This window comes from Platalea leucorodia (assembly GCF_965183815.1).
Source record: "Platalea leucorodia genome assembly, contig: HAP1_HAP1_SCAFFOLD_306, whole genome shotgun sequence".
NCBI lineage: Eukaryota > Metazoa > Chordata > Aves > Pelecaniformes > Threskiornithidae > Platalea > Platalea leucorodia.
Window position 1 is genome coordinate 75,118 of NW_028121268.1, and position 14,228 is coordinate 89,345.

At 52.3% G+C, this 14,228-nt stretch overlaps 1 protein-coding gene across 1 annotated transcript in view; it reads left to right on the top strand.

The window, feature by feature from the left end:
* The window catches only part of LOC309604023 (acrosin-like), a gene marked incomplete at both ends in the record, with an annotated part of 74,708 nt that extends 66,171 nt beyond the window's left edge, over positions 1–8,537 (top strand). Inside the window, 4 exons of the mRNA XM_082338902.1 lie at positions 6,523–6,723; positions 7,062–7,327; positions 7,608–7,753; positions 8,178–8,537. Coding sequence (XP_082195028.1) covers positions 6,523–6,723; positions 7,062–7,327; positions 7,608–7,753; positions 8,178–8,537 — 973 coding nt within the window. The remainder of the gene's footprint in view (positions 1–6,522; positions 6,724–7,061; positions 7,328–7,607; positions 7,754–8,177) is intronic.
* Positions 8,538–14,228: the final 5,691 nt, after the last annotated feature.

The following is a 14,228-nucleotide window of genomic DNA, read 5'->3' on the forward strand; positions in this document are numbered from 1 at the left end:
TCAAGGGCACAGGGCAGAAACAGCCCCCAGCCCCAAGGGCCCCAGCCCCCAAGTGGCCTCTGACCCCAAACTACTAAAGCTTCCAAACAGGCTCTTCCCTCTAACTGCATTATCTTCAGTTTGGAGAAAAGAAACTGTATGCTTCCAGATTCAGTCGTCTGACTAAGACTGTTAGAGGGTGGTTGGGGCTTCAGCTGCAGAGCAAAAGAATTTCCATTACAGAATCTCAGCCATTGCCTCCACGATCATCTTGTCAGTGACCCACAAACACTGTGTTGTAAAAGCCAATGGCTAATAAAAAGGATCCTCTCCTCCTCCCAAATCTGTGTTTATCTATCTCCTACCCTCAGACTACCACAGTAATTATCATACTATTATTATCTAATTACCACCGACCTGAAAACCCTCCAAAGCATGGATGAGAACCATCACTAACCACGCACCCACCTCTTAGTCCTCTTGCAGCGAGGCCTCTCTGACCGAGCACTTCTGCATGGATATCTCTGTCTGACAGGAGATGGTCGGCCTGAAAAAACAATGAAAGTCTTATGTTCTCTTGGCTCTAGTGAAAGCAAAGAATTTATGATGCTGATAAAAACAAGTTCCAAGAGAAAGCAGGATCGTGGAAGGGGAGGAAAACGTGATCCGTCTCACCCACTTTTAATCTCAGAGGAAGTTTCAAGGGTGCTTTTTTTTGGAATCCCTACACAACACAAGTGAAGAAGCCCACACCTGCTTTTTAAGGAGAACTGAAAAACACAAGAGTAAGACTATCAAGTCTCTGTAATTACTCTGCTTTCCAGGATACATGGCTCATTTTTTACATATCCCAGTGGAGAGCTTTAACTTAAAATCACTAAGTTCTGATATGGAAAAGCAAAGTGTCCTCTGTAAATTTTTGAAAAGAACAGTAGACTGTTCATATGAAGTGTAAATGCCATGTTTCCACACTCAAAGGTTATAATGCTTTTGGGTATCTTTGCCATCTTCATCTTCTTTGCCAAGACTTTCCTCCGATAACACTATAACTACCGTACCTCAACAGAACATGGAACTGTTCCAATACTCTTGCAGATTCTGTGAAATCCAAAATGCCCTACATGGATGCCTGCAGGTTTTGCTATTACCATCACATTTAAGACACAGTCAATCCTACCAAACCTACAACCTGAAAAACCTGAAGACCACTTTATGCAAGACAAATTCCAGAATTTACAATCAGCACGGAGGAGCATACGTATCAACCTTGTTCTGTCCTTGCCAAAACTGCTGGGCGACCTGTCATCAGCCTCGGTGGCTGACAGCAGGCAAGACTCTCTCATCTGCCTTAGCTCGGGTGCAGCTCCTGGGAAAACAGCTATTTCAGAAGGGCAGGTCTTGGTGTGTTGGCAAAGTGCTTCAAGGAAATGCTTTTAATACTCCGGAATGGTAAGACTAAGCATGGTAATCTCACTCCAAGTCCTAGCTCTGCCACAGATTACAGGAGCAATAACGGGCAAGTCACCGGTTTGAACTTCCCCACTGAGAAAACACTGTCAAATGCATACAGTTTATGCTACCACCTTCGGTAGTTCTTTTCATGGAAGATGGTAAAAATGCAAAAGAACAGAGTATCATTATCTAGCAGGTTCTCATAATCATACCCCCTCTCATTAATAGCTGGACACCAGGAAAGGAGTGTACATGCTCTGTTGACCTACCTGCTCACTAAAACCAAATAAATTTTATTTCTTCAAAAGCACGACCTTTCTTTTTTCTCTTTTTTCCTTTTTTTTTTTTTTTTTTTTTTTTTTTTTCCCACGAAAAGACTGGCACTGCTTTCTGAATTCAAGATGAGTTACATGGAGTCTACAGACAGCTCATGACGGATCTGAACTCCCAAGTCAAGGTCACGACCAAGATGGATCATGGCGTTGATCAACTGCATACAGGCCACCTGAAAAAAAACCACAGACACACATCAAAGAGAAAACTTGTGAGCATGGACTGGAAGTCAGTGGTTTGGGACTTCTAAGAAGAAGTAAAAGTCTCCAGCACCTGCTCACAGCTGCAATGAGAGAAGATCAGCAGCCACCTCACAAGCCAGGACAGGGGTGCGCGTGTGCAGACCAATTACAAAATGAAGAGAAGAGCCAGAGGCAGAAGAGAGACTCCACAGAGAGGCCAGAAACGGTCAAAAGCTCAAGAGCAGCAAAGGGCAGGACTTCTACCACCACGTACACGCCTTCAGGTTGAGGCAGGACACAGAGGGTACACAGAGCTTCACTGCATCTGTCATCAGGAGAGAGACTTTGATATCAACAGCTCTTGCCAGGAGCAGCACCCCCTATTTTGTACCCAGAAGTGTTTGATTCCAAACTAAGGAGAAAAGAAACTTGGAATCAATGTCCGAGACTAAGCCAGCTCTAAAGGAGACTGAGATGGGAATGCCTTGTGATTGACCATGCTCTGAGGAATAACCATGAGAAAACACTTGTTCCAAAACTTTGTCCAAACACCTATGTTGCCCTTGCTTCTGACAGGGGACAGAGGAGTGACAAGAAAGGGAGTGATGCACCTCAAACCATGCTGCCAGCAAGAGAAAGGCTTGCAGGTAAACTGAAGAAGCCACAAGGAACGTGTGGACTCGGGAGGAAACGGAGACGCCCCGAGCACCTTCAAACCCTTACGGCAAGCAAAGCATCGCTCTGTCTAAAAGACCCATTCTTCTCTTCCTGCCGTTTACATTTAACAATAGGAGGTATTTAAATCCCATATGGAAAGGATTACCGTACTCTTCTCCCTGGAAGAGGGCTAGCACTTCATTGTGCATTCCAAGAAATCCATCTTATGTTCTGCTTCCAAGAAGCTGTGATTTGGGCCAGTTTATGGCTTCGGGTAAAAAGACTAAAGCCAAGGAACTTCCCTAAAAGCTTTACCTTGAACTAGCACAGCTACAAGTCCTTAGATGTCACAGATGCCCAAATCACTCAAACCATCTTTTTTTTAAACCACAGGCTAACTTTGATAATAATGGCAGATGTGTAACCATTCCTCTGTCAAGAGAAGAAGCTGGCACTTGTCCTTTTCCTGGTATTCTTGCAAGGAGTTTCTGTGTAACAGAAAGGTCTTCCTCGAGTATTATGAGCATCTTGAATTAGAAAGGAAGTCCTACGCTTTTGTGAATGCCTTCTCTTTGCTTTGTAGGAAGACATGTTGCTGCACTACGCCTGTCTGTCTCAACATTGGCTCTGCATTTCAGAAACCGAACCTGGAAAATCCTTAACTAATGATGCACTGAACCCCAAATCCCACCCTGGGGAGAAAATAAAAAAGAAAAAGAAAAAAAAAAGCATATACTTCTGGAAAAGTCAAAGTGAAATCACCTGCCTACCTGCGATGATATCCAGCATGAGCAGCTACTGAAAGCGCCCAAAAGCTGTGACTCATAACGTCAGGGCTGCATTTAAAGACAAAGCCCCAGACAAACCCCCACCTCTAGCCAATAACTCAAACCCCTCTCCAACTCCAAGTCCCTGGCAGCCAGGCCTTATTCTCCTTCATGAACTGGTAGTATTAGTCACCTTTGCTGGGAAGCAGCAAGCCTCCTGAACGAGATATACAGGGCATTTTGAAAATAGGCTCTGCCAGACCTCCAGCACATGGCCCTGCAGGGCATCCTGGGACAAAGACATTAACTAGAGAGCTGCTTGCGTCGCCTTTTCTCATCCTTTAGGCACTAGGAGCCAGAAGCAGTGCCCAGATTGCTCCGCTGGACCTGGCCGTTGATGCAGATGCTGGGGCCAGCGCTAGCTGTTTGTGTCAAGTTTAGAAAGGATGTGTTCAACGGCATTGCCAGCATGCTGACAGCTGGAACGTGCCAGAACTCCCCACTGCCCTTCTGCCATGTTACCTATATTCCTGTGAGTCACGGGCACGCTCACAGCGTACCAATGACTCAACTGGGATGTATTTTTACTTAACAGGCAGCTCGGTCCCACTACCCCAACCTCAGTAGGCCAGAGGCTTTATTTCACTTTTGGAACAAAGCTACTGCGTATTTACAGGACGTGCTGACACAGCAGTAACAGCTCAGAGTTTTGATAGACAGACAGCCTGCATGCCAGCACAGCAGGAGGAGGGCTCCAGATGATCCGCCTTTTCCCATAGAAACAACAGCTGACGTAGTTCAGACCCCAAATGCTCGCCCGCGAGCACTGCCCAGGCAGCCGCTCCCCACCTCTCTGCAGGAAGCTGGATCTACTGTTCTGCAGACTGGGCCTGTCTTAAGAGCTGTGGGCTGATCATTTCCTACTCCGGGTGCAGTACAGCAAATGAAGGCAAGGCAGAGGACGCTCTTGGAGCAGCGTCCACTCACACACAGAACACTAAGAGCAGGATTCATCTACACAGAGGTTCTGTCTACAATATGGCTGTCAACACCAAGTCCCTTTGCCTCGGAATTCCCGTACAGTCCGGGCAATCAGGGGGTTCAAGGCTGGCTTGACACGTCCTAGAGGAAAGCCTTTTATTAGGTAAGATCAGTCACGCCCTAAACCACGACAAACAAACTTCCGTAGACTACAGTGGGAGCCCAGACCCCTCATGCAGGTGCAGACACCTATTCACAGCTGCGATGGTTTCTACCATGAACGTCAGCAAGGAAGCCCGTGCCTGACACTGTACTTGATAGAGAACAGCAGGAGACTGTGCTCCTAAGGGTATATGTTCTCTCGCTGATGCTGAGCAGAAAGCTGACGCGTTATGCGCTCTCACAGGATGCAGGAGACAGATCACAACCCACATGACAGCAATAACGAATGCCTACCTGGCATTCCTAAGAGGAGGGCATCATCCCGGTGTCTGCAGAGGAAGGCGAACACTTGTGCCAGCAGGTATATTTAGACCCTGGAGCACAGAGGAGTCCCACGGAAACCTGCAGGCTGAATTAGCAAGACAAAGGCAGTTACTGACTGTATCAGGGGAAGCCACACAATAGGTTATGCTCTTTTTCCAGCAAGACGTCCTGCAATTTTTGACTAGGTACTGCTCCAGTCACCTCTTGGGTTCTTGCTGGATGAAATGGGCAGCATGATAAGGACAGAATTGGAAGGACATCACTTGAATAAACTTTAAATCGATCAAATTTGTATTTTTCATTGCTAGTAAAACTGGGACAAGAGCCTAGAAGACAGCATGCAAGGTCATGAGAGGACCCAGCTATTTGTTTGGTAAAATACAGCCCCGAGGGACTAATACTCAAGAACTCATCTGGACCTAACAGATGAATGACATTCTTTCTCAGCCAGGTCAGAAGAGAATCACATCCCAATCCTGAGAGGCTGAAAGAAGAAGATGTACTCTATGCCAATCTGCCAAGGCTGACAGAGGATTTACCAAAGCCATGGAGAATGGCACGTGGGGCTGAGAGCAGGAGCACCCTTCTCTGTCGAGAGCTTAAAGTTGCATGTCCATGGCCACGCATACCAGGCGCCACAAGTGCCCTTGTCAGCGTTGGCCCAGAGCAGCGCTATAACTCATAGACAGCAAGGACGTGAAGCCTGCCAGCGGGTGCTGCTGTGGCTGAAAGAGCCAGCGTGGGCCGTGCTGCATCCGCGTTTCACTGCGCTTTGTGCAGGAAGGTTGACGCTGCGTGGGTACGCTTGGCTTATTTGCCTTGCACATCACTGCTTGCCCGCTGCCGCTGTAACCAGATTGGGTCAACACCCAAACATGTGCATGCTGCCTGTAGGAGCTATCATCTCTGGTGTATATCTTTGGGAAGGAGCTGGCGGCAAACGGCTGCAGAGAGCAGGGTGGCAGTGAACTCCCCAAAGAGGCTGTGATGCCCCACTTGGGCTGTTCCTGCCAGCTGGTAGCAGGTAGCGCTCGGAGCCCGGCGCTGCTGCCTGCCACGGGGCCTGCACACCCTCATCCCGCAAGCAGAGCACTCAGCGGGGGGCTGTCGGGGGTGTCCGATCCCAGCTTCTGCCTCCCCTCCTGCTTGGAACCCCCCATGTTGCCCCCCTCCCCCGACAGGCCACCGTGCCCAGCACCCGGAACCAGCGACTCTGTGACATCAGCCCCGGGGACAAGGCCACCGCAGGCAATGTGACTACTGCGGGCACTACGTTGGCTGCTGCACTGGTGGCAGCGATGAATTTGCTCCCCCTCCTCATCCTGCTGGCCGTGTGCTGGCCTGTGCACGGCACGTGGGACAGCTGTGGGTAAGTGGCCCGAGGCTCTGGGAGGGAGCAGGGGCAACCATTATGGGCTTCACTGGAAGGTGCCCGCTTGTCCCCCGTGGCCACGTCACAGCTTCCCGAACCCCATGTGGGAGCCTCAGTTCCCTGCCAGCACCCAGGCTGCCGGCACAACTCATCTACGGGGCTCAAGCAGAAACAGGGACGGATGGACGCACACCCCACAGGGTTCCCTGGCCCTGCTGTCCATGCGGTGCCTTGTGGGGAGGGAAGACGGCTGACCTTCAGCCTCAACAGCAGCGAGCGGTCGAGCAGAACAGTAATGAGTTTCTGGTTGCAGAGGGACCTGTGGGCTCCGGCCCATGGCTGCTCACTACGGCACGTGGCGCGTCGTGGGGGGCAGAGATGCCCAGCCAGGGGGCTGGCCCTGGATCGTCAGCATCCAGGGGCCCTGGGAATTAGGCACAGGGCACATCTGCGGAGGCTCCCTCATCAGCCCACAGTGGGTCCTCACAGCAGCCCACTGCTTCATCAAGGCCAGGTAAGGAGGACCAGGGAACAAGCATTTCCCCACAACACTAGCAGCTGCCCTGGACGCAGCACCATGTGCTACTCCCATCCCGTTTCCTTGCAGCATGCCCAGTGCCTGGGCACTCCAGAGCCCAGCTGAGAGACTGCTCAGGAGAAGGCTGGGCTCGTGCCACTGCTTCCTAGCAGCCTCCAGCCCGACATCCCTTGCACCTAAGGCATGCGAGGGCAGTTGCACTCTCCGTAGCGCTGCTGCCCTCTCTCCCCTGTGAAGGAGAAGGCAGGGAACTGCTGGGCTGCTGCAGCACACGGCTCCGCTCCCTCTGACCCCTCTCTCCATCTGCCTTCCAGGCACATCACCATGTGGCGCGTGGTGATCGGGGCCACCCAGCTGACTCAGCTGGGCCCTGAGGTCCAAGTGCGCCATATTAAGCGGCTCCTGGTTCACGAACACTACAGTAATATCTTGGAGAGGAACGACATTGCCTTGCTGGAATTGGACCAGCCTGTCCAGTGCAGCTACTACATACAGCTTGCCTGCGTGCCCGACGCCTCGCTGAGAGTGTCAGAGCTGACAACCTGCTACGTCAGTGGCTGGGGTTCCACGACCGCGAGATGTGAGTTCCCAAAAAGTGCTCGTGTCCTGAGTGCAAGCTTGGCACACTGGGGAGATGGGCTGGGCTTCCTGAGAGCAGAGGCGAAAGCCAGAGTCAGGCTGCGGGGACGTCTGCCTACAGAGAGATGGGCCTGAGCCATTCCCCAAAGCAGGGCAGAAGGGAAACACCGGTACAATGCCTCTCAAGACGCAAAGCCAAGCCCCACGGAAGGGGTTCACCCAGACAGGCGAGGAGAACTGGCAATGAGCTGCTGGGTGTTAATTCCTTTCTGTGCTCACAGCTGGAGGAGCAACGGATGTCCTGCAGGAGGCCAAGGTCCGCCTCATTGATGTCAACCTCTGTAACAGCAGCCGGTGGTACAGAGGGGCCATCCACAGCTACAACTTGTGTGCTGGCTATCCGCAGGGTGGCATCGACACCTGCCAGGTAGGGGCGTGCTACAAGTCAACCCCTGGAGGCACAGGCAGCCCTGACACAACCGCCCAAACGCACCCCAGCACGGGCTTTGCCTGGCAAGTCACCCTGCCACCGCTGGGTCCCCACCGCTGTTGGGGCTCACCTCCCCTTCCCCCAAAAGCCCATCTAGTGCTCTTGGCAGCCCAGAGCTCCAGATCCCAACCCTGGCACCTCCCTCTTCCACCCATCCAGGATCACTGTGCAGAGATGAGAGAGCCCTGCCTTACAGGCCCACAGCCCCCTCCCAGACAAGGTGCTGGAGGCTCCAGCACCTGAGCAGAGCCGTTCTGTGCAGTGAACACAGCTCTGGCAGGTGCTGTGAGAGAGAAGGAGCCAGCCATAGTGCCGACAGTGGCCACCCAACAACACCTTAACGCTCTCTCCTCCGCTGCAGGGTGACAGCGGTGGTCCTCTCGTGTGCAAAGAGAACAACGCCGACTACTTCTGGCTTGTTGGAGTGACGAGCTGGGGGAAAGGCTGTGCGAGAGCAAAACAGCCCGGGGTCTACACCTCCACTCAGCACTTCTACGACTGGATCCTGGTACAGATGGGACTGCACCCAGCACTAAGGGCTGTGCCAACATCACGGGCATGGAGTCATTTTCTCACCGCCTCAACCCCCGTTCAGAGGCCAAGGCCAATGCCAACACAATCAGGCAGGTTTAGCTCCTGCCCACTTCCACTCCAGAAGCTGCTGAAATTCTTTACTCGCGTGCAGGAGCTCCTCCAGGTCCTATGGGGAAAAAAGGCTTGAGCAGCAGGAGGAACAGGATCCAGCACAGCCTGCAGTGTACCACAGCCAGTTCCTTCCGGGGCAATGCCAATCCAAAGGCAGCCTCAGTGTCAAAGGCCTGCTCCGTCCTGCCCACGCTCCACTGAGTCCTCACAAATGCTCAACTTGACTTAGTTCTTGAAATAAAGTTTCAATTTTCACAGCTAACCATGCTTCAGTCCACTTCAGTCTCCTGTGCAAGGCAAGGACTTCCATGCCCGGCACCTGCAAAATGAGGCTGCAGGCAGACAGGAGGGCACAAAGGGAAAGAGTCACTCAACGGGGCTGAAACTGTGCCCGGTCAGAGAGGAGGGTGAGGGTGCTGTGGAAGAAGGGAACACAGGTCACAGGGGGCTCGAGGTCTTGGGGACATCAGCTGGCAACACAAAGTGCCTTAGGCCGTCTACTGGTGGGATCCCTGTGTGTGTGTGTGTACAATGCACTGGTGGACTCGAAACTGGACTCTCTCATGACCCAGGAGACACGGATCTAGAAAGACACAAGGTTTGCACCAACGACTCAGTAAGGAGCTTGACATCCAGCCACAGACATTATGGACTTCATTTCCATACTGTTATTTCATGAATCTAGGAACATGCTGTGCTTATGAATCTGGGGAGTGAAGATGGCTTTATGTTTCACTAGCAAACATCCAATCCTGATCATCTGCAAAGGCAGAAAAGGCCAGGGCTGTGGTCATGTTTACGTAAGTGGTGGTTACGTACACATGGGTGCTGGTAAAGGCATTGCTCTCTCTATGCGAATCTGCTTTGCCGTTCACGTTAACTGTGTAAGCCTGCGTGCGTGTTTGTGTACCTGGCTCTTTGGAATGCAGCGTAAGTCTCTTGAACACACACACGGCAACAGCAGCAGCCACATCCATCAGGCTGGGATAGGACAAGCCTCCTGGGCGCGAGAGCCCACCTGATTCAGCTCTAGCGGACCTGAAAGGAGAAATCCCAGGTCTGCACAAGTCTACTGGATCCGGCTGCTCTGGGAAGTACAAGGCCCAGTACTTCACACCAGGTTAGTGCTGCCTCCTCTCCTCTGCACGGGCAGCTTTGTGAAGTCCCCTATGGTTTGCCTGTCCAAAGCTCCAAGAGAAGAAACTGAGCTACACCTGGGGGTTTCTGCTGCAGGATCCTTTCACAGTGATCCAATCCCAGACCAGCCCTGCCATGGGCTGACCCCGCTGACCCCTCACTTGTCCCCAGTGCTCTTTGGCCTGGAGTCAGACCCAGCCGAGAACTATGACCTGCTGCAGAGCGGCGCAGGGCCGGAGCTTCTGCAAGTCCTGAAGGAGATCAAAGTGCAGAAAGTGCTTTTTGAACAGCGCATGGGGTCTGGGGACAGCCAGGTCAGGAAGGGCAGGGATCCCGCCCTGCTGCCTACCAAACTGTACTCCAAAGCCCTCCTGCTGCCACTGCTCCTGGCCTCTTGCTGCTCCATCCCCTTCCGTTGCTCTGTGCTGGAACCCCATCCCAAACCCACCAGACCCCCCCGCCCCCAACTACCCAAGCTCAGCCTTAGAGCTACCCTGCAGCTTTGGCTCAGTGACACCGCTGACTGATGGAGCACTGGGGCAGCAAACTGTGCGTTGGGGAGATTGCCAGCCCTGCTCGGAGGGCAGCTCAGGGGACCCTGTGCTCTCTGCTGGACGTTCAAGCTGAGGCCTCTTGACAGAAACCCGGACTGGCTCAGGGAGGGACCATGAGACAGCATCATCTCCAGAGCCAGAACAGCTCCTTTCAAACCATCATCAAGGTGAAGCAAAGGGCATGCCCCAGTCTCCAGAGATCCCAGCGCAGCTGGAGGCACGCTCTGCACCCCTGGGTGGGAACAGAGCTGGCAGCTGCAGCACCAGCGCTTGCCAGGGGCCAAGAGCACAGCAAGAGGAGGATGGGATGGATGGTCCTGGCAGCTTCAGAGGCAGGACCTTGCATGGCTAGTGCAGAGGGGACGTGCTGAGGCAAAAGCAGCTCAGGGTATGCAGGCTCAAGGACCTCCAAGTCCTTCATGACTCCAGGAGGTGGAGATGTGGCTGGTGGTTGGCAGGCCTGGCCCTCTTGTGAGGTCTGTGGGTGCTGGGGCTGATCAACCAGGTGGGCTGCAACCACATGCCAGCCCCATGACCGAAAGGCTCGCTCTCCTCTTGCTCGTGAGCTAGTCCAGCTTCGAGTTCACTAGCCAACTGCACACGCCCACAGCGCTCCCACCAGCAGCTGGCCCCAGACACTCGCTGTTTCCAGCTGCTGGGGCCCTGTGACCTGTGTTCCCTTCTGCCGCTGCTAGCAGCCAGGCCTCTGGACCCACCCCCGTCACGCTGGGGACACAGAGTGGGGCCACACAGAAAAGGATTTGGAATCGCTTTCAAAAAGAAGGTAGGACGGACTGTGGTGATGAGGTGCAGGGCTCAGGCAAACAAGCAAACCAACCAGCACTTTGCTTATGTGTGACTGGCTCCTTGATCCCCCCTTCTCCCCACTTTCCATGCTTATACATCCCCCTCCTCTTCCTTCACTCCTCCCTTTCTCCCCCCTTGTCTCCTCCCAAACAAGGCACCCAGCCCCGGTTATTTTTCCCCCTTGCTCCCAGGTTTGCCCCATCTGTGAACAGAGTTGGGGTTTCAGGTGCCGTTAGCTAGGTCACCTTGGACTTCCATGGCATCACTGATGCGGTTTCCTGGGTACCGCTGTCCCTGACAGATTCCTCTCCCCAAAATGACCCCAGCTCTTCCTTCAATTATCTGTGAAGTGTGGCCACCTCTCGCATCATTCCCCCTCAACCACCTGCAAAATCTGGTGCTGGAAGAGCAGAGTATCCACAGAAGACAAGTTGTCTTCTCTAAGGCCTTCTTCTGTCTGCTCTAAGCAGATATGGGGCACCACCTTCAGGTCCATTCTCAAAAACCAAAGCAGCCTTGAGTCCAGTTTGCTTGGGGCCCAGTTCTGGTGCCTGTGAAGCCATGCGACGCCTCAAGGGCCCTGAGAAGAGCAGCTATTGCACTTTCAGACAGAGCCTGCCCTGTCATCCCAGGGACCAGGCTGCGCACTCAGCTCTGGGCCTTAGGTCTAACCCCACAAGCCAGGATGGCAGCACCAAGCTCCCGCACCTTTCACGAGCTCTGAGGCTGCCCCCCTTCAAGCCACTGCTCTCCACCCTGCTCAGCAAATGCAATGCACATGGCTGCCTCCTGCTTTTCTCCCATGACCGCCCTGCACTCCAGCACGTGAGCAAGGCTCCACCATACAGCTGTAGAAGGCAGACTGATGAGGTGAGGTTGATACAGGATTCACCAAAGCCCTGGAGAACGGCATGTGGGGCTGAGGGGTTCAGAATCAGAGTCACTTAGGTTGGAAAAGACCATTAAGATCATTGAGTCCAACCGCAAACCAAAAACTACCAAGTCCACCACTAAACCAGGTCCCTAAGTGCCACATCTCCACGTTAAATGCCTCCAGGGATGGGGACTCAACCACTTCCCCGGGCAGCCTGTTCCAATGCTTGACAACCCTTTCGGTGAAGAAATTTTTCCTAATATCCAACCTAAAGCTCCCCTGGTGCAATTTGAGCCCATTTCCTCTTGTCCTATCACTTGCTACTTGGGAAAGGAGACCGACCCCCACCTCACTACAGCCTCCTTTCAGGTAGTTATGGAGAGTGATAAGGTCTCCCCTCAGCCTCCTTTTCTCCAGGCTGAACAACCCCAGCTCCCTCAGCCGCTCCTCACAGAACTTGTGCTCTAGACCCTTCACCAGCTTCGCTGCCCTTCTTTGGACACGCTCCAGCACCTCAATGTCCTTCTTGTAGTGAGGGGCCCAAAACGGAACACAGGATTTGAGGTGCGGCCTCACCAGTGCCGAGTACAGGGGGACGATCGCTAGTCCTGCTCGCCACACTAATTCTGATACAAGCCAGGGTGCCAGTGGCCTTCTTGGCCACCTGAACACACAACTGGCTCATCTTCAGCCAGCTGTCGACCAACACCCCCAGGTCCTTTTCCGCCGGGCAGCTCTCCAGCCACTCCTCCCCAAGCCTGTAGCGTTGCTCGGGGTTTTTATGACCCAAGTACAGGACCAGGCACTAAGCCTTGTTACATCTCATACAATTGTCAAGGAGAAAGTGCAAGAGAAGGATTAGGAGCAACAAAAGGATATGGATGAGGAGAAGTTGGATGGAAAGCTGTAGGAGAAGGAGGAGGAGAAGCAGCAACACAAGAAGGAAGACGAGGATAAAGAGGAGGAAGAAATAGGACAAGGATGAAGAAATAGGACAAGGATGAAAAGGAACAGGATAAGGAGGAGAAAGATGAGAAATGAGCAGAGGAAGAAGAAGAAAAAGGTGGAGGAAGAACAGGAGAAGAAATAGGAAAAGGAACAGGAATAAGATGAGGAAGAGGAGGAGGAGGAGAAAGAGAAGTAAAAAAAGGAGGAGGGGAGACAGGAGGATGAGGGGGAGGAGAAAGAGGAGGAGGAGGAATAAGAGGACAAAAATTAAGAGGAATACGAGGACAAGGAGAAGGAAGAAGAGGAGGAAGAACAGGATTTGGAGGAGGAGGAAGAAAAAGAGAAATATGAGTTAGGAGAAGATGAAGGGAAGAAGGAGGAGGAATATGGTGAAGAACAGGAGGAGGAGGAGAATGAAGAAGAAGGAGAAGGAAGAGGATGAGGTAGAAGAAGAGGAGAAGGTGGAAAAAGAACAGAAGGAACAGGAGGATGAGGATAAAGAACAGGAGGGGTAAACAGAGTAACAGAATAACAAGAAGAGGCAGAAGAAAACCAGAAGGAAATAGGAGGAGGAAGAGTTGGAGGAGGAGGAGGAGAAGGAGGGGTATAAGGAGAAGGACTATGAAGAACAAGAACAGGAGAAGGATGAACATGCAGAAGATGAACATGCAAAGGTGTATGAGGAGGAGAAAGTGAAGGAGACCAAGGAAGAGGAAGAAGAGGTGGAGGAAGAACTGGATGAAGACAAAAAGGAGGAGAAAGAACAAGAACAGGCGGAGGAGGGAGAACTGTAGGAAAAACAGGATGAAGAACATGAAAAAGAACAAGAATAGGGGAAGAGGAAGAACAAGAGCAGGAAGGAGTACGAGGAGGAACATGAAAAGGAATAGAAGGAAGGACAAGAGGAGGAAGAGGAAGAAGAGGAGGTAGAGGAGGAAGAAATGGAGGAAGAGAATGAACAGGAGGAGGAGAAACAGGAGGAGGAAGAAGAGCAGGAGGAGGAAAAAGGGGAAGAGAATCAGGAGAAGAATGGGGGGATGAGGAGGAAGAAGATGAAGAGAAGGAAGAACAGGATGAGGAAGAGGAGGAGGAAGAACACGAGAAAGAGTAAGGAAGAGGAGATGGAGGAAGAGGAGGAAGAACAGGATAAGGAAGAGGGGGAGAATAAAGAAAAGGATGAGGATGACGAAAAAATGGAGGAGAAAGAAAAGGAGGAGGAGGAGAAGAAACGAGAAGAGGAGGAGGAAGAGGAAGAACAGGAGGAGGAAGAAAAGAAAGGAAAAGAATAGGAGGCAGAGGAAGAACAGGAGGAGGGGGGAAGAAGAGCAGGAGGAGGAAGAACAGCAGGAGGAGGAGGAGGAGGAGGAGGAGAAGGAAGAGAAAGAGGATGAGGAGGAAAAGGAGAGGAAGAAAAGCAGGAGGAGGAGGAAGAACACAAAGAACAAGA